The 25987-nt window shown below is 49.8% G+C and overlaps 1 protein-coding gene across 3 annotated transcripts in view; it reads right to left on the reverse strand.

Moving 5' to 3' along the window:
• LOC119950713 (protein polyglycylase TTLL10-like) overlaps positions 1-25987 on the reverse strand; it is a 178161-nt gene that overhangs the window by 124333 nt on the left and 27841 nt on the right. For all 3 annotated transcript variants that reach the window (XM_038773382.1, XM_038773383.1, XM_038773384.1), the window contains one exon: positions 24046-24683. In XM_038773382.1, the coding sequence (XP_038629310.1) occupies positions 24046-24683 (638 nt within the window). The remainder of the gene's footprint in view (positions 1-24045; positions 24684-25987) is intronic.

Here is a 25987-nt window from a genome sequence, read left to right on the forward strand (position 1 = left end):
CGCCTACTTATGTGGTGTGGGTAATTTTGCCAGATGTACAGAGATGCCGCTGTCGAGCTGGTGCACAATACCCCACCAGTTATTCCATTTCATATGTTATTGGGTTTTTTTAATGTTGGGGTGTACCCTTCTCCTCTGAATGTGTGTATATATATATGTGTGTGTTTCTTATTCTGTACACATAACGGTAATTATACCTTGTTCAAAAAAACCCAATAAAAATATTTGTAAAAAAAAAAGAAGAGGCTCTTCACAGTTCTTTCGAAGGGTTGAGTGAGTGGGCGAATGCATGGGAGTACACTATAATGTGGATAAATGTGAAGGTATTCACTTCAGATGGAGAAACAGTGTGGCAGAATGTTATTCAAATGCTGACAGATTGGCAAATGTTGGTGCACAGAGGGAACTGAGTATCCTCGTACACCAGTCACTGAAAGCAGCATGCAGGTACAGCAAGTAAGAATAATAATAATCATCGCTTACTGTCACAAGTCGGCTTCAATGAAGTTAATGTCCCCGAGTCGCCACATCCCGGCGCCTGTTCGGGGTGGCCGGGACGGGAATTGAACCTGCGCTGCTGGCATTGTTTGACATAACGCACCAGCTGTTTAACTCACTGTGCTAAACCAGCCCCTAGTTCGGAAGGAAACTGTTGGGTGCGATTTAATAACCTATCGCACCCGCAACCAGGCCGTTGAATCTCGCAAAAGGCCTTTTGCGAGATTTGCGACGCTCAAAACGTCAGCGCTGGGGTAGCGGAGGGAGGTGTGGGTCAAATTATCAGGACGGCATTTAAAAACGGCGCCTCAACCTGCAAGTCATCTTCATGCACTGGCAAACCTTGGGGGGGGGGGGGTAGTCAAGAAAAACGATTTTAAAAACCGCTGCATGCGCCAAGAAACAGCCCACTAAACGTGCCTCAAATGGGACTCTGTTTTAATCCCGTTAAATCGTGCCGGTTATACTGGTCTTCATCACAAAAGGACAGAGTGTCTGACTGCAGTTGTGCTGGGCCTTGGTGAGACCGCACCTGGAGTATAGTGTGCAGTTTTGGTCTCCTTATCTATGAAAGGATATACTTACCATAGAGGGGGTGCAGTGAAGGTTCACCAGATTGATTCCTGGGATGGCAGGATTCATAGATCACTATGGTGCAAGAGGAGGCCATTTGGGCCATCGAATCTGCACCAACCATCCAAAAGAGCACCCTATCTAGGCTCATAGAGATAGAGCTTCAGTCATGATCATACTGAATGTCGGAGCAGGCTCAAAGGGATGAATGGCCCACTCCTGTTCCTATTTTCCACTTTTCTATGTTTGTATGTTCGGAGCGGGCAATAAACATGGGCCTATGCTGCCTCAGAGCACCAAAGACCCGGGTTCGATCCTGGCCCCGGGTCGCTGTCCGTGTGGAGTTTGCACATTCTCCCCGTGTCTGCGTGTGTCTCACCCCCACAACCCAAAGATGCGCAGGGAAGGTGAATCGGCCACGCTAAATTGCCCCTTAATTAGAAAAATTAGAAAACAAAATGGGCCTAGACAATGACAACCAGGTCTCACGAACAAATAAAAACATTTTACAGGCCTAAATTTAGTTCACTTCAAAGCTATTCACTTACAGAGTTCAAATCAGACTCTTATCCAACTTTGTGCAGCCCCAGGTGACTCTCAGGTCAGTTTAAATTCATGACGCGTGTTTCGAATGGAACCACTCCAGGAGACAATGTAAAACTACCTGCTTGCTGGTGTTACACACTGACAGCACGAAGGGGCGACTGGGCCAATGCAGGTCTCTCAGTAAGAATTACCTTTCCTTCGCTCAGCAGATGCACTGATTTTGATCGCTGTCGTCTTCACGGATAATACAAACAGATTGAGCGTGATTTGGATGTCTGATTAGTACCTGCGCTGGAACTGACAGTTATAACTGGGGCTTCAAGGGTGGCACGGTGGTGCAGTGGTTAGCCCTGCTGCCTCATGGCGCCAAGGTCCCAGGTTCGATGCTGGCTCTGGGTCACTTTCCGTGTGGAGTTTGCACATTTTCCCCGTATTTGCATGGGTTTCACCCCCACAACCCAAAGATGTGCAGGGTAGGTGGATTGGCCACGCTAAAATGCCTCTTAATTGGAAAAATAAATTGGGTACTCTAAATTAATTAAAACAAACTGGGGCTTCAGAGATTAACTCTTCAAAATCAGTTTGGGCCTTTACCCATGATGTACATTCGGCATTTGCAAAGCGGATGTCATAGATATCTTTTGTCTAATATTTCCTTATTTTTTTGGGTGTCAGTTTTTGTCTGATTTCACTCCTGCGATACACCAGGGGACACTTCTACCGGTACTAAATGGCCTCGAAGCTCATGAAGTCTCTCTCCAGTCTGAACATTCCAGACAAACACAACACCATCATCCCCAGCTGAAGTAACTTGTTGTTTTTGGAATAAGATATCATTGATCCCTGCTTGTTATGGGGCTAATAGTGCCGTGTGGTTAACATGGATCAGTCAGAAAGCAAATTAAAATTGCTGTTCACGCTCATTGGTAGAGATAAAAGAGATAAGTTAGCTGGGCATAGAGTTCAAAGCTGCCAGTATCAGGTCGATTCTAGGTGTGACATTTTCACTTAGCACAGAGAACATACAGTGTAGAAGGAGGCCATTCGGTCCATCAAGTCTGCACCGAGCCACTCAAGCCCTCGGTTCCACCCTTTCCCCGTAACCTCTCCTAACCTTTTTGGACACGAAGGGTGATTTAGCTTTGCCAATCCACCTAACCTGCACGTCTTTGGACTGTAGGAGGAAACCGGAGCACCCAGAGGAAACCCACGCAGACACGGGGGGAACGTGCAGACTCCGCACAGACAGTGACCCAGCGGGGCATCGAACCTGGGACCCTGGCGCTGTGAAGCCACAGTGCTAGCCACTTGTGCTACCGTGCTGCCGTGCGATGTTTCATCTCTCAAAGCGGGTGGTATGTAAGAATCCTTCCTGTTTATTTCCTTTGATCCCATTTATTTTATGTTATTGTATTATTTTGGTCCGTGGACTCATAATCGGAATGCGCCTTTAAGCAGAAGACTCAAAGGTGAAGCAGCCTGCTCGTCAGGACCCTCCAGAACTGGGTAAATAAATAAATAATCTTTATTATTGTCACAAGTAGGTTTACATTAACACTGCAATGAAGTTATTGTGAAAAGCCCCTAGTCCCCACACTCCAGCGTCTGTTCAGGTACACTGAGGGAGAATTCAGAATGTCTAATTCACCTAACAGAATGTCTTTTGGAACTTGTGGGAGGAAACCGGAGCACCCGGAGGAAACCAGACACGGGGAGAACGTGCAGACTGTTCACAGACAGTGACCCAAGCCGGGAATCGAACATTGGACCCTGGCGTTGTGAAGCCACAGTGCTAACCACTGTGCTGCCGTGTCATCCGTGGGTGCAATAATGCATGGTAAGGTCTTGCAACAAAATTTAAAACAATTGAGAAATGTTCAACCGGGTAAGGTGGTTAAAAATAAATGAAAGCAAAAAATGTGGTGATCCAAAAGTGAAGTTTATCGTTCTAAAAGAAAAATGGAAACCATGCAGAAAGTTAAAACAACTTTATTTATAACTAGTTCCAGAATCAATCATTTGATCCAAAGTATAATTGTGTAATTGTTTAGAATCAAATTTTGGTTGGATTTCTTGAAACATATGTATTTTTCATCTTTGAATCTCGAAATAATCGATTAAAAAGAGTGTATTTTCTTATTGCAAACGCACCACACTGAGATTACAAAATCGAAGACTCACTGATAAACATTTAGAAATCTCTAAAACAATTTAAGAAATATATTTTTTAATCTGAGAAATACTAAATTGCTCCTCTGAGGGGAAAATTCTGTCTGTCATTTTGACAGTCCATGCACTATTAATCCTATGGCAAACTCTACCCATTTTAATCTTTTGTGGACTCTCCAAGAATCAGTGCCCCGATGGCTCACACAACACTGCTGTCTTCTGCAGAATTTACCTTCCAGGCCAGGAAGATCCGAGGCTAATCTTAGAAAAGGTGGTGGAGAAGTGAAAGATATGTTGCTTCACTTCTCTTCACATAGAGCATTTGAAAATTGCTTATTGTCACAAGTAGGCTTCAAATGAAGCTACTGTGAAAAGCCCCTAGTCGCCACATTCCGGCACCTGTTCGGGGAGGCCGGTAAGGGACTTGAACCGTGCTGCTGGCCTGCCCTGGTCTGCTTTAAAAGCCAGCGATTTAGCCCAGTGTGCTAAACCAGCCCCTCATTTGTTGAAAGACAAAATTCTACTCAGGTAATAGAAGTAGTTCATATTGATCACGGGCTATCAACTGCATGAACTTGGTAAAGTCTGTCTTTGCAGATGTGTCAGTAAGCATGCGCATCTTCTTCCGTTGAGAGAATCATCAGGATTTTGAGGGAATGCCGATGCTTTTGCAATCTAACTTTGATCGACAGTGTTGATTAATTGTGAAAGCTTTTCTTTCAGAAAGCAATTTGATTTGAAAGGAAGGAAAAACATATAAGCTGGCTGGGAATCTAGGTTCTCCAGTTCTCTTCTTTATTGCTATTGCATTGCAGGCTATGGATGGGGGGGGGGGGGATTAATTGTCGTCACATTTTCAAGTTTTCTCATTGTGTGATCCAGGTTACAAAAGTTACTGCAGACTGCTGCAAGAGGTCTGATTAATAAGAAGTCAAATATTATATTAATATATTCATTTTGCTTACTTCTACTAACTTTAACTCCTCACAAATATGGGTTCACTTATGAAAACCAACATATTCACAAGGTACGAATGAACTTTGGGAGAAAAACCCATTATCACAACTAATTGCAGCAATTCAAGTTGAGCTAAAATATCAGATGAAGACTCAAACAGGCTTTAAATTTAAGTAAGTTACCAGAACCAAACAATAGAAAATAAGAATGAGCACAAGGTCACAGAAAGACAGTGACAGCTAAGGAAAAGGAATATGCAGACAGGTTAGGCAGACGTGCTTAAATTGGAGGTTGCTAAGGAGCAACACGAGGCGATTTAACTCCAGCAGGATAAGGAGTAAACAGAGATCGACAGAAGAGTATGGCGGCTTTCTGTAACCAGGAAAAGGAGAAAGAGCACAGACAGGCCTTTGGGATGTGGCAGACAAATGCTCATCAACTATGAACCTAGGAAGTGGAGGTCAGGTGGGTGGGTGGGTCCCAGTTGGCTCAGATTATAAATATGCAGACATGCAAAAGTAACAGGCTGCAGAAGACCAGCTACTGCGACAGGTCTTCGCCGCACCATAATGGTCTGAAGCACACTGTGCCTAAACCATAATCTTCCTTTCCTCGCTCCAACGCTCCTCCCTACTCTCCCCACCCATCACCCTCCCTAAATCACCCTCTTACTCAACCACGTCTCCACCCAAGCAATCATATAATCTCCTGGGAGTGGTTATAATTTTACTAAATCCAATCTTCTCCCGCAGGGTTGACGTGGGCGGATTCCTAAGGTCTTCTGAGAGACTGGCTGTTTTATGTCACTTAGTGTTCTCACATGTAGCTCCAGTGGACAGTGCAGTTTGCGATTCGTCCTGCTTCTGACTACGAGCAAGCAGAATTTTAAAAGATTTTTTTAAAAAGTCACAGAGTTGGCAATAGAGCAGGAAAGTATTGGGAAATTGTGCTTCAAGGGTGTCGTGTTTCAAGATGTTTTGACTTTCTTCCCTCCCCCCCCCCCCCCCCCCCCGCCACCAGAAAATATTTGGATAAAGAGGTTTTTTTGTAAACGTTGGAAACGTTTAGAAACAACGCAGAATATTTTCATGTGAACAAAAGGGCTCGGAGACAAAAGTTAGTTCAGATGTTAAATATTTTGATGTCTGTATTTCCACAGTTTACGTCATTGCTTCACACCCATTGTGTTGGAGAATCGCTGGTCCCAGCACTTGGTCAGGCCTCCTTTATCTTGCTGTGCATGGCAAAAGATCATTAAAAAAGTTCAGACACCAGCAGTCAAGGAAAGGACCTTATTGAAACAGGGGTTGCACAGTCAGTGAAATCTTTGATATAGGAAGCTGCTAACAAAGCAGGTCCTGTAAAATGAATGTTGGAATGCAGGATGGGGAGTTATTCTGTTGAAGTCAAGCACGATACCTGCAGAGCTGGGTGTATGTGGTATGTCCTCGATTTTCTATTGTTACATAAAGGTAAGTCATGATGATTGAATTAAATTAGTTGCATCATGATTGCTCTTCTGTATGCTCAATTTGCAGGAAAGTAACCCAGTTTATCGATTAGTGTCAAGCATTGTGCGACCGCGTTTTTGATCGGTCTGCCTTTGGAGATATTGAGGAACACATAAGAGCATAAAAAATAGGAAGAGGGACAGGCCCTTTGGTCCGTCCAGCCTGTTCTGCCATTCAATAAGATCATTGCTGATCTTCTTCCTGAAGACTGCAGAGGAGCTTCAGCAAGGTATTGCCTAGGTTGTGTTGTGTTATGTACTCTGGGATAACACAGGCTGCAACTCGATGCAGCTTTGACCAAATGATACTCCAGACTTTGAATTAAGTTCAATGTGATTTATTGAACCATTAGCACAGTTCTCTACGAATTTGACTCTCCTGCTAATCTTGCTATAGTAACTCAGTCTAACTAACCAGTCTGCTCTAAGCCACGTAATGGGTGTGATGCTTCTGATCTGCCCCTGTCCTACTCTCTAAGTGTCGCCTGTGGAAAGAGACAGAGCATGTGTGCCCTGTCCTTATATATGGGTTGTGTAATGCCCCCTTGTGGTAGTGTCACCTCTAGGTGTCTTGAATGCCCATTGGTTGTGTCCTATTGTGTCCTCTAGGGGCTGGTTTAGCTCACTCGGCTAAATCGCTGGCTTACCAAGCAGGCCACAGCACGGTTCAATTCCCGTACCAGCCTCCCCGGACAGGCGCCGGAATGTGGCAACTAGGGGCTTTTCACAGTAACTTAATTGAAGTCTACTCGTGACAATAAGCAATTTTCATTTCATTTCATTCTATGTGTTCATTAGCTGTATGTCTGTATGTCATGATGTCTCTGGTGCTCCCTCTAGTGGTTACTTAGTTGTAGTGTATTTACATTAACCCCTTGTGTATTTACAGTGATGCATATCACCACAGGTTGGAGCGTTTCTGCTATGGGGAGAGACTGGTTCGGCTGGGGTCTTAGAGCAGAGGGCTGAGGGGGGGACCTGATTAGAATGTACAAACTTATGAGGCATATAGACAGGGTAGATAGGAAGAAACTTTTCCCCTTGGCAGAGGGGTCAATAACGAGGGAGCATAGTTTCAGGTAAGGGGCAGGAGAGTTAGAAGGGATTTGAGGAAGAACTTTGTCACTCAGAGGGTGGTTAGAATCTGGGGCGGTATTCTCCCCTACCCGGCAGGGCAGGGGGTCCCGGCGTAGCGGAGTGGCGCCAACCACTCCGGCGTCGGGTCTCCCCAAAGCTAGGCCCGCGCCGGAGTGGCTCCCGCTCCGCTGACTGACTCCAACGGCCTTTGGCGCCATGCCAACCGGCATCGGGGCTAGCCGAAAGGCCTTCGCCGGTCGGCGTGAGGCCGCGCATCCTCCGGAGCGTCAGCGACCGCTGACGTCACCCCGGCACATGCGCGGTGGAGGGGGTCTCTTCCGCCTCCGCCATGGTGGAGGCCGTGGCGGCGGTGGAAGAAAAAGAGTGCCCCCACGGCACAGGCCCACCCGCCGATCGGTGGGCCCCGATCGCGGGCCAGGCCACCGTGGGGGCACCCCCCCGGGGTCCGATCAGCCCGTGCCCCCCCCCCCCCCCACCCCCCCCGGACCCCGGGGCCTGCTCCCGCCGGCACAGAGGTGGTTCTTCTGATTCAAATTCAGATGGTTCATTAGCCATTCGTATCCCTTCTCAATGCCAAGGAGCTGGCAAAGATGTCACCCTGAATGCAGAGATTCTGATTACACTTTTAAGTGTTTTGACACTAATATATCCAGGGATGGTGACTAGAGGCTTTTCACAGTAACTTCACTGAAGCCTACTTGTGACAATAAGCGATTATTATTATTACGGGCCAATCCACACCGTGGCTGATGCTTTATCCCACATGAGGAAACCTGCACAAAATAATGTCTCCTTTGTTGCGGACGTAGCTTTCCATGCTTTTGATGACCAGGTTCCTTCCAGCGACTGCTTAAAAATTGGAAAAAATTAGTGCTGCTCAGAGAGCCGACACTAAATGAATGCCAATTTGGGAGTTTTGCATCACTGACTGGCGTGCACATGCTCCCACCAATTGCGCTTTAAGGCAATACGTCAGACAATGCTGTCATTTTAGCCATTTGGAGGGCAGCAGGGTGGCACAAGGGGTTAGCACGGTTGTCTCACGGCGCCGAGGTCCCAGGTTCGATCCTGGCTCTGCGTCACGGTCCGAATGGAGTTTTCACATTCTTCTCGTGTCTGCGTGGGTTTCGCCCCCACAACCCTAAAATGATGTGGATAGGTGGATTGGCTGCGCTAAATTGCCCCTTCATTGGAAAAAATGAATTGGATATTCTAAATTTATTTATTTATTTATTTATTAGCCTTTTGGATGATCTGGCTATCAGGCTGTTATCTCAAACATTTACAGCAGGTCACCTGGGAATGACCAAATGCCAGGCACAAGCCCACAACACAATCTATTAGCATGGTATATCGAAGGCCACTGAAGTGGTCTCTAATTGCCCAATGTGCGTTATCCTTGGCAAGACCACAAGGAAGCCCTATGACCTCACCTTTCCCATCTCGCCCATGGGAGCACCTCAGGATGGATCTGTTCATTTTCAAGGGTAAAACATTCTTCATTGTCACTGACTACAATTCCTGATGGATTGAAGTCAAGTGACTACACAACCCCACCTCAACACGGTTACCCTTATGTTTAGAGATTTTCACCACCCATGGAAATCTGGATATGGTAATTTTGAATAATGGTTCACTAATGACTGCTTCAAACATGTCACTGAATCGTAGGGTTTTGTACAAGTCACTAGCTACCGAGACAACCACAGGCCAGTATACGGAGGTTGAATGGGAAGGTCATATGGCCAAGCCCCTGTTAAAGAAAAACAACACTAATCTGACCTTGCTCAGTCGCCGGTCCACATCTTTTCACTGCCGTCTGACTCCCACATGGGCGTGAACCAGGTGAGAAAATTTAAATGAGTATTTAAATATGCTCAGATCATTTGAAGCCAAAGTCTCCCAGCTCCCAGGATTCCCCCCCCCCCCCCCCCCCCCCCCCTTACCTGCTGAGGCCCCAGCAATCACTGCTGGTCTCCACCGCTGGAGACCAGACATGATGACCATGCAAGGGAGCTCGGATGCCATTGGAGCGCCGGGTGGTTGGGGATGGCCCCTAGACAGTGACAACCTGGCACTACCAAGGTTTCAAGGACCGCTTCCAAGGGCCTGAAGGGGGCATGGCCATAAAGGGAAACTCTTTGGGATGGTCCAGATACCAGTGACCTTTGGGGAGGGGGGGGGGGGGTCAGGTTGGAGGGGATGCACTCTCACTTTGAGATCGGAGCACCTTTGCCAACGTCTTCAGGTCCCAAACATCACTTTTTCGGTGGGTTTCACCCCTATCTCCAAAACAATTACCAAGTGTGGGAGAATTGTGATGGGAATCGCGCGGGTGCGATTTGTGTTTCTCACAACCAAAATGACACTTCTCCCCCAGATGCAGCTGGATTCTCCCCGGGATGCAGCGGAGAATCACACGTCAAGCAAAAACGGGATGTTATAAACATCTAGGATATAAGTGCGTTCACTTCCTCTTTTTCCCAGCAGAAAGCACTTAACTGCTTTTGATGTGGTCAGGAGCTGTCAATCATAGCTAGATATTTCTAAACATTGTGGTTCGGTTCACAGTAGGGTACATGAGATGCATTCAAGTGTGAAGGGAAATGGAAATAAACAATCCAGACACCTGGTTGTCTGGAAGCTACTATGCTGTCAATTACAGGTGACTAAAAGGTATTTCTCTTTGAATGTGGATAGTAACCTCCCAGGATAAATGATCTGGGGGGGGGGGGGGGTTTAAAGCTTTGAGATGGGATTTTGGCTTTCTATGAAGTAAGAGCTGCTGCTTACAACACCACTATCTAAGGCAGCAGGTGTGAGGGACAGGTTAGTGAAAAAGCAGTGATTTTTCACTGTTTCTGTCTGGACTGCTCTTTAGCCCCCAGGCTCAGGTGACTGATTGGGGGGGGGGGGGCGGGGTCTCTGACATGGGGGTCTCTGATATGGGCAGTCTCTGATATGGGGGGTCTCTGATATGGGGGAATCTCTGATGGGGAGATCTCTGATTGCAGGATCTCTGATATGGGGTAATCTCTGATATGAGGGGTTTCTGATATGGGGGTCTCTGATATGGGAGAGTCTTTAAGTGAGGGTCTCTGATTTAGGGGGTCTCCGATAGGGCTCTCTAATGTTAGGTATCTTTGATTGGGGGGGTCTCTGATTTGGAGGTCACTGATATTAGAGCCTCTGATATCAGGGGTCTCTGATGGGGCTCTCTAATATTGGGGATCTCTGATGGAGGGTCTCTGATTTTGGGGTCTCTGATTTTGAGGTTGATGATATTGGCACCTCTGATATGGAGGTTTGATGATTATCTGGGGTATAATGGGGGTCTCTAATGGGGGTTTCTGATATGGGGATCACCGGGCACAACCCGACAGGTAGCTTACGCCCTCTTTACAACTGAAGCAAAAGCAGTGAAGTTGATTGCAGCACCCAGTGAAAACACTGCACGAGTAGAGGTGTTACCAATTCTAATAGCTTATTGTCACAAGTAGGCTTCAATGAAGTTAGTGTGAAAAGACCCTAGTCGCCGCATTCCGGCGCCTGTTTGGGGAGGCCGGTACCCGAACAAGATCAAATTGCCAATCTGTATATAAACAGGAGGCCTGCAGATTTAACTCCAAACACAAGGGAGCTTTGTGGATTAGCAACAAGTAATGTGCAAGGTATTAGTGTACAGCTGTGCACGGCATTAAGATAGGTCTGAATCGACGTGGAAATATGTCAGAAATCCAACTTTACGTGGCGTAAAAATCTAAATTTCTCATATTTGTAACACCTTACCAAATCTCCTGGTAGAATATGCGCATGATTTCCCCCCCCCCCCCCCCAGTCCCCCCGCCCCCCCACCCTGCACCCCCCTCCCCCCCCTGCACCCCCCTTTCCCCTCCCCCCCCCCCCCCCCCCCCCCCCCCCCGCGCAAAATAAAACAGTCTGCCAGCACTTACTGGCTGGGGTCACATGTGATGGACAGTCACTTGCAAGGCTCAGCAAGCTGGACCACATGGAACCATTCTCAGCCATGACATTTAGTGTAATAACAACTTACATTTAAGATGAAAATCAATGTCTTAACCACTTCACAGAATTGTAATCAGACAAAAATCAACAGCAAGCCCAGACAGCTTGCAGAGAGGTTGGCCGTTTAAACAATTTCTCATTCCACCAGTGCCAATTATATCATTGCAGGAATTATTACATTCTATTACATGTTTGACAATCTACATCTACCCTTATCATCAATTCTGTTCTTACTCAGATTATAATATTTAAAGGAGTTTATTAACATATCAACTACTGTTGCTGGAGTCAGTCCACAAAAGGTTAAATACCCCAATTGGGCTTTGAGAAATTACCCTCCTGTCCTCTATTCTGGGGCACAAAAATCAAAATGTTCTAACCTTTATATCAGAGAATCCCTTAAATCATTTCAATGGTTGTTATTTTTGTACTTGTGTCCTCATAGATTATCATAGAATTTACAGTGCAGAAGGAGGCCATTCGGCCCATCGAGTCTGCACCGGCTCTTGGAAAGAGCACCCTACCCAAGGTCAACACCTCTACCCTATCTCCATAACCCAGTAACCCCACCCAACACTAAGAGCAATTTTGGACACTTATGGCATTTTATCATGGCCAATCCACCTAACCTGCACATCTTTGGACTGTGGGAGGAAACCAGGGCACCCGGAGGAAACCCACGCAGCCACGGGGAGAATGTGCAGACTCCACACAGACAGTGACCCAAGCCGGAATCGAACCTGGGACCCTGGAACTGTGAAGCAATTGTGCTATCCACAATGCTACCGTGCTACCCAAAGCTCATAGAATCCCTACAGTCCAGAAGGAGCCCATTCGACCCATTGAGTCTGCACTGTCCCTCTGAAAGCGCACCCCACCTGGACACAAACCCTGGCCCTATACCCTTAATCCCACTTCATTGGACACTCGGAAAATTCAGTATTGCCAATCCACCTAACCTGCACATATTTCGACTGTGGGAGGAACCTGCAGCACCCGGAGGAAACCCTCGGGGAGAATGTGCAAACTCCACACAGACAGTCACCCAAGCTGGGATTGAACCAGGGTCCCTGGAGCTGTGAGGCAGCAGTGCTAACCACCGTGCCGCCATGTGAATGCTGATTGCATCAACATTAACTTTTCCAGAATTCAATAAAAACTGGATCATTTCCCCCTCAATTTGCTGGTCCATCTGAAAACAAGCCACCTGGCAGAGGTTGAAACATGGCCATGGGGTGAAGGCGGCCTCCTGCTGTCAGACCAGTGTGCGACCAACCCTCCATTTCACTCGGGAGCCCTCTCCCAACCCCCATTCATCATAGCAGCTGCTGGCCGTCCAGTAGCATGGTAGCTTCTCCACAACGATGGTTTCGCCGTTGTGGTCTTATTAACATTAAAAAGACCACTTCTGATGGTGGAGTTGCAGATTCCTTAGTCCTGAGGGGCGTCCTATTGACGTCCAGCCTGAGAAGCCCTTAATTGGACAGCAAGTGTGCATCCTGACGACTAACAGGCCTGCCTTTCAACAATCGTGTGGGGCGTCAAGCGTTAATGTGACGTGAAATACACCCAACGTCAGAACAAAAATTCAGCCCAAAATGTTGAGTCGCAAAATCAGACTATTCTTTGAACTCGAATATACTGACCTCCAATCTTATACTGCCAATCTTAGTCCATGTCAGCACTCCATTCTATTCATGTTTACAGTAACTACACAAAACATAATTAATCTGGACTTTCCCAGTGAGCTATACAAGGTCAAATATGTTTCACACTTCAGCATACCTTTGGAACCTACCATGACTCAGTGCCTGTTGGCCAACATCACGGTTTGCATCGCAAAGTCAACATTCTCCATCAAAGGTTTGAGTGCTGTTGTGGACGCTTGGGTTATTGCCATCACAGTGCGGATCACTGTTCACGGGACCTTGCAGGGCATCGCAGCACCCCTTCAAGAGCTCTGCAATAGATCAGTTGGCTTGGTGAGGTGCCTTGCCCCGAAGAGCAACAATTCCTCAATTTAATCTTCATGGTGGCAGTCATCTTGCACAGAATTTACACTGGCAAAGATTTTCCTTTCTTGTCTTCAGTGTGGAAGAGGAACTCCTCTTGTTACTTATCCACCCCCTGCAATCCTTCCCCAATCTCACGCAGGCAATCATCGCCCCACTTCTTCCAGGCCATGCTAGAACCTCTTACCCCCTTCCCTGCCAATTCCTTTGGCATTCTACCTCACCCCTTCCTCATTTTCCCTCACTTTCTACATTATAACAGTCATTACACTTCAAAAGCACTCCAGCGGGGAAACACGATGGCGCAGTGGGTTAGCCCTGTTGCCTCACAGCGCCGAGGTCCCAGGTTCAATCCCGGCTCTGGGTCACTGTCCATGTGGAATTTGCACATTCTCCCCCTGTTTGCATCGGTTTCGCCCCCACAACCGTAAGATATGCAGGGTAGGTGGATTGGCCGCGCTAAATTGCCCCTTAATTGGAAAAAATGAATTGGACACTCTAAATTTATTTTTTAAAAAGCACTTCAGCGGATGTGAAACGCTTTGAGATGTCTGGTGGTCAGGAAATGCACAAGTCTTTTCTTTCAGTGAAACTCCTCGCCCCTGCCTGCTGAGCTGCTCCAAGCGATGGAAGTAAATGCTGTGGGTGGGAATTCTTGCAAAAGATTTGTGAGATCTCAATCTCACAAATACTGGCTCAAGAATTCCTCCAGCTTTAGTTCCTGGAGCAGTCATGCAAGTTGAAGCAGGAACAGTGCGCGTTTTCAACTCTCCCGGTTACAAAATGAACTTCGCTTCACTCGCTGCCACTATTAAATCTCACGAAGAATGGAATTTGACTGCTGCCGTTAGCTTCAGATTCTTCAACTTAAGAAGCGATAAATTGGTCAGGATACCCAGCGATATCTGCTAGAGTGCATTTAGCACTTTCTCACATCAAAGCCTTACGAGCAGCAGGGTAGCATGGTGGTTAGCACAAATGCTTCACAGCTCCAGGGTCCCAGGTTCGATTCCCGGTTGGGTCACTGTCTGTGTGGAGTCTGCATGTCCTCCCCCTGTGTGCGTGGGTTTCCTCCGGGTGCTCCGGTTTCCTCCCACAGTCCAAAGATGTGCGGGTTAGGTGGATTGGCCATGCTAAATTGCCCGTAGTGTCCTAATAAAAGTAAGGTTAAGGGGGGGGTTGTTGGGTTACGGGTGTAGGGTGGATACGTGGGTTTAAGTGGGGTGATCATGGCTCGGCACAACATTGAGGGCCGAAGGGCCTGTTCTGTGCTGTACTGTTCTATGTTCTAATATAGACTGAAACACCTTATGTGCAGCACGGTGGCACAGCGGCTAGCACTGCTGCTTCACAGCTCCAGAGTCCCAGGTTCAATTCCGGCCTCGGGTGACTGCGTGGAATTTGCACGTTCTCCCCGTATGTGCGTGGGTTTCCTCCGAGTGTTCTGGTTTTCCCGAACAGTCCAAAGATGTGCAGGTTAGGTGGATTGGTCGTGATAAATTGCCCCTTGGAGTCAAAAAGGTTAGATGAGATTACTGGGTTACGGGGATTGGGTGGTGTGGTCCCGAGTAGGGTGCACTTTCCAAGGGCCGGTGCAGACACAATGGGCCGAATGGCCTCCTTCTGCACTGGAGGGATTGTATGATGTCCCACTACTGAAAGCTAAAACAGCTCATACTTGGGATTATTGTGGTCTGAAGACTGCCAATTGAGTTCTCAATTAGGGAAAGGTTTGCACTGGAAAGACTGGGCACTGGGACCTGGTTTGAAACGGCTCAAACTCATTTTTAATTTGGACTCTTAAAGACCAGTGCTCAATGCACTGATGAGTGGCTGCACACTGAGGTGTTCCAAGTTCATTGGATTACTTGAAGCTAGTTTGCACTGCTTAAAGCCAGCCTGTACCTTTTAAAGTGGAGTTGCATTCTGGCTGCAGCAGGTACTGGCCAAGAGTGTTTCCAGTCAAGCACTTAGAAGGGAATGGGAGTAGATCTCCATGGAGGTCAATCCAAAGAGTGCCACCTCGAAGATTTGAATGCAGTGACAAAAAAAGGCTGATGACCTCACACGAGTGGTGAGGTCAGTGAATTCACACCTTCAAATGCCATACAGTACAACTGAGCCACTAGCCTCAGACACTGCTCAATGCACCCCCATCACACACCTACCGAGATTCTCTACCAAGCATGACTCATGCCTCACATTCATTGCTCCACCTCCACCTCACACACTTTGTCACACAGTCGCATCTCTCACCATACACACACTGCCAACTCGTCAGCCATGACAGCTACATCGCCCAATCACGCTACACTAAATTCACTGACCGACTTCAATTCCTCTTGCAGAACAAGGTGGCCACAGCAGCTAACTGGATACAGGTATGGCTTCAGTGATGCACCTCCATGGTGGCGATGATGGGATTCACAGTTGGCGTGGATGAGAGAGGCTATGACCAGTAATGGGGCTGAAACCATGGAAGATGATGATATATTGCTACCGAATCCACCTTCTCACATCACACCTCCCCCTCATACCACAATTTATCAGATATGTAAACCGCCATGCTGGCAGCATGTACACAGGGTTTTCTTCACAACTTTGTTGCTGCGTCTTTTTCCTTTCAAATTCCCAAGAACTGGCCACATGGAATCAGAAAGGCCAAGGGCAGCAGGGCACTGATGATGAGGAAACACCATCACTTCGTCTCACACTCGTAGTCACCAGCTCAGAGCATGATGCACCATCTGACGGTCAATGTCTGAGCTTCCATTGCAGAACATGCATGGGCTGCCCAATGTATGAATGATGCGCTGGAAACTCAAGCGGAAGTCATTAAATCTCTGTAGGGTCAAACAGCTGCCATCATGATTGTTGACGGCTGTACTCAAAGGGGCTTTCCAGGCCTCATTGTAATCTGTGCTCCAGCAAATTAAAGATTACTGAGGCTCTGACTCGTGGGAGTTGCAGTGGCTCAGTGGACCGTGATCCTCTCTCAGGAGGACAGCATTCATTCCCCCACTACTGCCGCTCTGCCAGTGTCCCTGCAGTGTGGCCTGTCGGTCATCCAGCCCAGAATGCTCTTCTCCTCATGCTGAGATGTTGCAGCCTAAAGCTAGGGCTTCTAGGACTACAGTTGTGTGAAGTTGTCCTTCAAGACCATCCGCAGTGTCTGCCACTAGAATTCCGCAGCTCTCTACCAGTCACTCAGCAGCCACTCGGGAGTACAGCCCAGGAAAACCAAGCCAAGCAGGGGCAATTGCAGGACCAGCAGAAGGGCCTGCTCAAGGTGACTCCATAAGATATAAGAGCAGAATTAGGCTATTCGGCCTGTCGAGTCTGCTCTGCAGATTCATTGAGTTTCGTGTGGAATGATTGCACCGTGGTGGCTTTTATTTTAGTATTGTGGCCAAGATGACTCAGCGATCATCCATAACAGAAGGTTGGTCATGGGATTGTTGCACAAAGATGATGTGGGAACTGGAATCAAATGAAGCACGTACGGATAATCCAGCCCAAACGTGGATGTGCCATCTGCCTTTTCAATTCCCACTGCTCCTCCTCTTGCTGAAGTACTCAACAAATCCCTGGTTGCCAGGGCCGTGGAGAGTGACCAGGGCCGTGGAGAGTGACCAGGGCTGCGGAGAGTGACCAGGGCCGCGGAGAATGACCAGGGCCGTGGAGAGTGACCAGGGCCACGGAGAGTGACCAGGGCTGTGGAGAGTGACCAGGGCAGTGGAGAGTGACCAGGGCTGCGGAGAGTGACCAGGACCGCGGAGAGTGACCAGGGCCGCGGAGAGTAGCCAGGGCCGCGGAGAGTGACCAGGGCCGTGGAGAGTGACCAGGGCCACGGAGAGTGACCAGGATGTGGAGAGTGACCAGGGCTGCGGAGAGTGACCAGGACCGCGGAGAGTGACCAGGGCTGTGGAGAGTGACCAGGGCCGTGGAGAGTGACCAGGGCTGCGGAGAGTGACCAGGGCTGCGGAGAGTGACCAGGGCTGTGGAGAGTGACCAGGGCCGCGGAGAGTGACCAGGGCTGCGGAGACTGACCAGGGCTGCGGAGAGTGACCAGGATGTGGAGAGTGATCAGGATGTGGAGAGTGACCAGGATGTGGAGAGAGACCAGGATGTGGAGAGTGACCAGGGCCATGGAGAGTGACCAGGATGTGGAGAGTGACAAGGGCTGCGGGGAGTGACCAGGGTGTGGAGAGTGACCAAGGCCGCGGAGAGTGACCAGGGCTGTGGGGTCTGAGCAGGGTGTGGAGAGTGACCAGGGCTGCGGAGAGTGACCAGGGCCACAGAGAGTGACCAGGGTGTGGAGAGTGACCAGGGGTGTGGGGAGTGACCAGGGCTGCAGAGAGTGACCAGGGCTGCGGAGAGTGACCAGGGCCATGGAGAGTGACCAGGGCCGTGGAGAGTGCCCAGGGTGTGGAGAGTGACCAGGGGTGTGGGGAGTGACCAGGGCTGCGGAGAGTGACCAGGGCCATGGAGAGTGACCAGGGCCGTGGAGAGTGCCCAGGGTGTGGAGAGTGACCAGGGGTGTGGGGAGTGACCAGGGCTGCGGAGAGTGACCAGGGCCATGGAGAGTGACCAGGGCTGTGGAGAGTGACCAAGATGAGGAGGCTGACCAGGGCTGTGGAGAGTGACCAGGGCTGTGGAGAGTGGCCAGGGCCGTGGAGAGTGACCAGGGCCGTGGAGAGTGCCCAGGATGTGGAGAGTGACCAGGGCTGCGGAGAGTGACCAGGGCCGTGGAGAGTGACCAGGGCCACGGAGAGTGACAAAGGCCACGGAGAGTGACCAGGGCTGCGGAGAGTGACCAGGGCCGCGAAGAGTGACAAGGGCCACGGAGAGTGACCGGGGCCCCGGAGAGGGACCAGGGCTGCGGGGAGTGACATGGGCCGTGGAGAGTGACCAGGGCCGAAGAGAGTGACCAGGGCCGCGGAGAGTAGCCAGGGCCGTGGAGAGAGACCAGGGCAGTGGAGAGTGACCAGGGCCGCGGAGATTGACCGGGCTGCAGTGAGTCACCAGGGCCGTGGAGAGTGACCAGGGCTGCGGAGAGTGACCAGGATGCGGAGAGTGGCCAGGGCTGCAGTGAGTGGCCAGTGCTGCAGTGAGTGACCAGGGCTGTGGAGAGTGACCAGGATGTGGAGAGTGACCAGGGTCATGGAGAGTGACCAGGGCCATGGAGAGTGGCCAGGGCCATGGAGAGTGACCAGGGCTGCTGAGGGTGACCAGGGCCGTGGGGAGTGACCAGGGCCATGGAGAGTGACCAGGGTGTGGAGAGTGACCAGGGGTGTGGGGAGTGACCAGGGCTGCGGAGAGTCACCAGGATGTGGAGAGTGACCAGGATGTAGAGAGTGACCAGGATGTGGAGAGTGACCAGGGCTGAGGATAGTGACCAGGATGTGGAGAGTGACCAGGGTCATGGAGAGTGACCAGGGCCATGGAGAGTGGCCAGGGCCATGGAGAGTGACCAGGGCTGCTGAGGGTGACCAGGGCCGTGGGGAGTGACCAGGGCCATGGAGAGTGACCAGGGTGTGGAGAGTGACCAGGGGTGTGGGGAGTGACCAGGGCTGCGGAGAGTCACCAGGATGTAGAGAGTCACCAGGATGTGGAGAGTGACCAGGATGTGGAGAGTGACCAGGGCTGAGGATAGTGACCAGGGCCGTGGAGAGTGACCAGGGCCACGGAGTGTGACCAGGGCTGAGGATAGTGACCAGGGCTGCGGAGAGTGACCAGGATGCGGAGAGTGGCCAGGGCTGCAGTGAGTGGCCAGTGCTGCAGTGAGTGACCAGGGCTGTGGAGAGTGACCAGGATGTGGAGAATGACCAGGATGTGGAGAGTGTCCAGGATGTGGAGAGTGACCAGGATGTGGAGAGTGACCAGGATGTGGAGAGTGTCCAGGATGTGGAGAGTGACCAGGATGTGGAGAGTGACCAGGATGTGGAGAGTGATCAGGATGTGGAGAGTGACCAGGATGTGGAGAGTGACCAGGGCCATGGAGAGTGACCAGGGCCATGGAGAGTGGCCAGGGCCATGGAGAGTGACCATGATGTGGGGAGTGACCAGGGCTGAGGAGAGTGACCATGGCCGCGGAGAGTGACCAGGATGTGGAGAGTGACCAGGGCCATGGAGAGTGACCAGGGCTGCGGAGAGTGACTAGGGCTGCGGAGGGTGACCAGGGCCGTGGGGAGTGACCAGGGCCGTGGAGAGTGACCAGGGCTGCGGAGAGTGACCAGGATGTGGAGAATGAACAGGACGTGGAGAGTGTCCAGGATGTGGAGAGTGACCAGGATGTGGAGAGTGACCAGGGCAGCGAAGAGTGACCAGGGCCATGGAGAGTGGCCAGGGCTGTGGAGAGTGACCAAGATGAGGAGGCTGACCAGGGCTGTGGAGAGTGACCAGGGCTGTGGAGAGTGGCCAGGGCCGTGGAGAGTGACCAGGGCCGTGGAGAGTGACCAGGATGTGGAGAGTGGCCAGGGCCGTGGAGAGTGACCAGGGCCGTGGAGAGTGACCAGGATGTGGAGAGGACAAGGGCTGCAGAGAGTGACCAGGGCCATGGAGAGTGACCAGCGCCGCGGAGAGTGACCAGTGCCGCGGAGAGTGGCCAGGGCTGCGGAGAGTGACCAGTGCCGCGGAGAGTGGCCAGGGCTGCGGAGAGTGACCAGGGCTGTGGAGAGTGGCCAGGGCCATGGAGAGTGACCAGGGCTGCGGGGAGTGACCAGGATGTGGAGAGTGACCAGGGCTGCGGAGAGTGACCAGGATGCGGAGAGTGGCCAGGGCTGCGGAGAGTGACCAGGATGCGGAGAGTGACCAGGGCTGCGGAGAGTGACCAGGATGCGGAGAGTGGCCAGGGCTGCAGAGAGTGGCCAGGGCTGCGGAGAGTGACCAGGATGTGGAGAGTGACCAGGATGTGGAGAGTGACCAGGATGTCACTCTCCGCAGCAGGGTAGCATGGTGGTTAGCATAAATGCTTCACAGCTCCAGGGTCCCAGGTTCAATTCCCGGCTGGGTCACTGTCTGTGTGGAGTCTGCACGTCCTCCCACTGTGTGCGTGGGTTTCCTCCGGGTGCTCCGGTTTCCTCCCACAGTCCAAAGATGTGCGGGTTAGGTGGATTGGCCATGCTAAATTGCCCGTAGTGTCCTAAAAAAAAAAAAAGTAAGGTTAAGGGGGGGGGTTGTTGGGTTACGTGTATAGGGTGGATACGTGTGTTGAGTAGGGTGATCATGGCTCGGCACAACATTGAGGGCCGAAGGGCCTGTTCTGTGCTGTACTGTTCTATGTTCTATGTTCTATGTGGAGAGTGACCAGGGCCATGGAGAGTGACCAGGGCCGTGGAGAGTGACAAGGGCTGCGGAGACTGACAAGGGCTGCAGAGAGTGACCAGGGCTGCAGAGAGTGACCAGGGCCGCGGAGAGTGACCAGGGCCATGGAGAGTGACCAGGGCCGTGGAGAGTGACCAGGATGTGGAGAGTGACCAGGATGTGGAGAGTGTCCAGGATGTGGAGAGTGACCAGGATGTGGAGAGTGACCAGGATGTGGAGAGTGATCAGGGCTGCGGAGAGTGACCAGGGCTGTGGAGAGTGACCAGGATGTGGAGAGTGACCAGGATGTGGAGAGTGACCAGGGCCATGGAGAATGACCAGGGCTGCGGAGAGTCACCAGGATGTGGAGAGTGACCAGGATGTAGAGAGTGACCAGGATGTGGAGAGTGACCAGGGCTGAGGATAGTGACCAGGGCCGTGGAGAGTGACCAGGGCCACGGAGTGTGACCAGGGCTGAGGATAGTGACCAGGGCCGTGGAGAGTGACCAGGGCCATGGAGAATGACCAGGGCTGAGGATAGTGACCAGGGCCGCGGAGAGTGACCAGGGCTGCGGAGAGTGACCAGGGCTGCAGAGAGTGACCAGGGCTGCAGAGAGTGACCAGGATGTGGAGAGTGACCAGGGCTGCGGAGAGTAACCAGGGCCGTGGAGAGTGACCAGGGCTGTGGAGAGTGACCAGGGCTGCAGAGAGTGACCAGGGCCGCGGAGAGTGACCAGGGCCACGGAGAGTGACCAGTGCCGCGGAGAGTGACCAGGGCCACGGAGAGTGACCAGGGCCGCGGAGAGTGACCAGGGCCACGGAGAGTGACCAGGACGTGGAGAGTGATCAGGATGTGGAGAGTGACCAGGGTCGCGGAGAGTGACCAGAGCTGCGGAGAGTGACCAGGATGTGGAGAGTGACCAGGGCTGTGGAGAGTGACCAGGGCTGTGGAGAGTGACCAGGATGTGGAGAGTGACCAGGGCTGCGGAGAGTGACCAGGATGTGGAGAGTGACCAGGATGTGGAGAGTGACCAGGGCTGTGGAGAGTGACCAGGGCTGTGGAGAGTGACCAGGGCTGTGGAGAGTGACCAGGGCTGTGGAGAGTGACCAGGATGTGGAGCCTCCAGTGGACCACAATGAATCTAAACACCTGCTGCACAGAATACTAGATGGCTCCTCCATAGAGGTTATGGCAATGGAACCATTGCTTCAGTACCCCAATGGTCTCCTTAATTATGTTTCTTATGGTAGGATAGCTCTCGTTACATGCATGCTGGTCAGGTGTGTTTGGAATGCAGAGTGCAATATTGATTCCGGTGTGGAGAGGTAGGCAGCCACTCTTTGATTTGGTGTAGTGGTTAGCTTGATGGTTTCAGTAATAAGATTCTGCGTCCACAGAGCCACTGTGCAATCAATGGCAGCCTACATCGTCAAGAGGTCCACTATGGGCAGCACGGTGGCCTAGTGATTAACACAGCTGCCTCACGGCGCTGAGGTCCCAGGTTCGATCCCGGCTCTGGGTCACTGTCCGTGTGGAGTTTGCACATTCTCCCCGTGTCTGCGTGGGTTTCACCCCCACAACCCAAAAATGTGCAGAGTAGGTGGATTGGCCACACTAAATTGACCCTTAATTGGAAAAAATAATTGGGTAATCTAAATTTTTTTTTAAAAGATCCACTATCCCGATAAAATCATGTGCACACTCCTCCTGTTCAGGGGAAAGACAATGAACCCCCCTCTCCTGGCTAAAGGAGCCTCTTTCACCTCTCTCAAGCAGAATTGGTTGTCAAACTGCGAAAAGTTTGATATTTTGCCTGCTTCAGCCTGGGAGGATCCTGATGCATAAGAATTCAGGACCACATTCACCTATACAGCCACTGATAGCCCTGCCCTTGCCCTGCTCTGTGGCCACAGGTCTGCTTTCAAGAGATGACAGTGTTTTGTGGGCACCTTCTCTGTGAAGCAAAGATGGTGCACACACAGTTCCTGGCTTAGGTAGGAGCAGGTGAAATGTGCCAGATGACCCTAGATGGATAAGGTCTCCTGCTGAAAACTCTTCTACCCCATTTCCTCCACCTTCTGCTCATAGTTTGTCCTTGCATCTGTGCCTCAGTTCCATCTGCCAAAGGGGAGTGCTCCCAATTACGCCTGCTTAATTTCAAGTGATGTGACCAGAGTCCTTGAAATCAGAACCAAAGCCTTCTCCACATACAGCTGCGGCCCCCGGTGACCTCACCAATTGTTGGCAACACCCATCACTTCCACAAACTCAGGGTTGGCATAAAGTAATCAGCAACTAACTAGCAAGTTGTTGATGATCCCTTTAGGTAGCCTTGTTGGGAGGGGTCCTTCCTGTTGCTGAATGCATGTTCAGCTGTGAAAGGTTAAAAGAGATCTTGAGCTGGAATGGCTGACGTCATAATCTACCTCCTCTACATACTTGCAGTGAAAGCTCTTAATTCCCGTGTTAACTCAGTCATCAAGATGGCGCTTGGTGAGGGCCATGTTGGAAGTGAGTGCATGCATGTGCACAGCATTTTGGTACCACAGAGCACCCGCTGTGTCGAAACTACACGCACTATGGAGCCCAATTCTGCGGCTTATATATCTGGTGTGTTTAACAGGATGGGCTTCCACAGATAAAAATCAAATCACATTTACATTTGCCTTTAACATTGAGAAATATCCCTAGGCACCTCACAAGAGACTTGAGGGAAACAAACAATGACTCCAGAGAAAAGATCAGGAGAGGTGACTTAAAGGACCCAGGTTCGAATCCCGGCCCTGGGTCACTGTCCATGAGGAGTTTGCACATTCTCCCTGTGTCTCCGTGGGTTTCACCCCCACAACCCAAAGATGTGTAGGATAGGTGGATTGGCCACGCTAAATTGCCCCTTAATTGGAAAAAATAATTGGGTACTCTAAATTTTTTTAAAAAGGAGAGGTGACTTAAAGTTGGTCAAAGAGGTGGGGTTTAAGGAGTCTCTTAAAGGAAGCGAAGGGACAGAAATTTATGGTAGCAATCAAAATGATACTAAAGTGACAGATGGCATAGTCGCTAATGGTAAAGGAAAGGGAGAGAAGGAATGAGCAAGAAACTGATGCCAGAGGGATAGAGGATTGAGGTATGTCGGAGGTTTCAATTTGTGCACTATATTGTGGTAAAACAGGTGTAAAACAAACAAGTTCTAAATTGGTCTGTTACTCATGCTGCTAACTACATTTCAGCTTATGTATTACACTCCTACAATACAAATAGATACACTGCAAGGAGTTCAAAGGCTAAGGCAAGCAATAATGCCCAAAAAACACACAGAAATTCATGCTGAGTAAATCTAACAGTAAGCACACCTGAATGGCTTGGATCAGGTGCTGAAGACTTGGTCACCTGATTCTCCACAACTTCTACTCCTTGATCTAATGGCTGTTTCCTCTTTTTCTTCTTCCCGTCTGGTTTTACTGCCATTTTCACCTTCTTGCTGTCTGCGCCTCCTTCTGTGTCTACAATCGCAGAATCTGCTAAACACTGGTTCTTTGGGGCTCCGGTGATGTCATTTGTCTGACTGCTGCTTACTCCAGTGTTATCAGCCGCCAGGTGAATTATTTCATTGGGTGACCACTCTTGGATATCCTCACTGAGGTTCACATGTGCAGATGGTCTGGAAACAGAGGCACGTGTTTTGGATCTCTCCATATCTCTTGTTGCTTTCAGCTCATTTTCTCTCTGTTTTGTGGTCTTTGACTTCATTGCGAAGGGTTCATTCTGGGAACTTGTAGAAATTGCCATGCTGGAATCACATGGCACTATCATGGGTTCTCTAAATATCTGAGGTTTCCGCGTTGTTTCTTTCAGTGCTTGTGTTTGTTGAAAGTTTACGTTTTCAATATTAAGCCGTTCATCTGCAGCTTCATCCTCGTCCCCCAACGAGAAGATAGATCTTTTTCCAGGAAGACGTGTGGGTGCGTTCCACTTATGCTCACTGCAATGGCTGGTAAGCAACAAAAAAAAATAACATTAAACACTTGATATACTTGGTCCAACAAAGAACGTCAATTCAAGCACAGGTATTCATTACAGGTTTTGAAGCTGAGACACTTTTCTTCAAGTATTCTCGCACATCATGTCTCGGAGTTCCCTCCACCATCCCTGACAGAGTGACCTGTTCCTAAAGCTACTCTCAGTGCTAGCTGCTCTGACTTGGTAAGATAGTGATTCAGGTTGATTCTTAATTGTGTCCCTTGAGGGAAGACTCCATGCCATCTGCCCACAATGGCATAGAGATCAGTAATTAACTCTGTAGTGAATCACAGCTTACCACTCTCTAAAATAGCGTATTCTTACCCGAGGATCCTTCATTGACTTTACAATCTATCCATATTTTTTTTAAGTCTTTGCTATATATTTTTTTATAAATTTAGAGTACTCAATTCATTTTTTCCAATTAAGGGGCAATTTAGCGTGGCCAATCCACCTACCCTGCACATCTTTGGGTTGTGGGGGTGAAACCCACGCAAACACGGGGAGAATGTGCAAACTCCACACAGACAGTGACCCAGGGCTGGGATCGAACCCGGGTCCTCAGCGCCGTGAGACTGCAGTGCTACCCACTGCGCCACCGTGCCGCCCTGTCTTTGCTATATTTTAATGATTGCCTGTTACACACACAGTTTAAATCTGCCGCCTTTAATCATCAGTTTAAGTAATTCCTTCAAGCAAAAGCTGGACCTCTTTCTGTCTGATGCCAAAATCATCTTGTACAAGAGTTAGATACCGTACAACATTAATTAGGGTCAGTTGGTCTCCCGGACTTGTTCTGATTGCTTCAAATGTTGGAGTGCTTACGGAGATGAGATAAGGCTTTTCCTTCTAATTAGCCTTCGTTTTTAATCAAGATTTCTTGCCTCTTCCACGTGACGTTTGGATGGATTGGGAGTGTATGTGGCCTGATTTTAATTCATTTGAAACCCATCCATTTGCACAGAGTTAATATTGGGGCCGTTGTGATTCGCAAAGTAGTGCAATTGTGTGAGATGGGCTGCACAGACCATAGTGTCTTCTCTCATCTATCCTTGCTCATCTTGTTACTATGGTAGCAGTTAACAGGTGAACTCTCCCCCTCCCCCGTCATTGACAAGTCACAACAATTTGCTTAGATCGTTTGAAATTGCTGTTAAATTTTGCAGCAATTAACATTTTCACTCGTGTTGCAGTTCTGGACATTTGTGCCTCCTGTAAGCTGGTATTTTCCAAGACTTGCGAAGATTAGCAGTTTAGAACACCCAGTAAGAGTGG

This window comes from Scyliorhinus canicula, chromosome 16 (assembly GCF_902713615.1).
Source record: "Scyliorhinus canicula chromosome 16, sScyCan1.1, whole genome shotgun sequence".
NCBI lineage: Eukaryota > Metazoa > Chordata > Chondrichthyes > Carcharhiniformes > Scyliorhinidae > Scyliorhinus > Scyliorhinus canicula.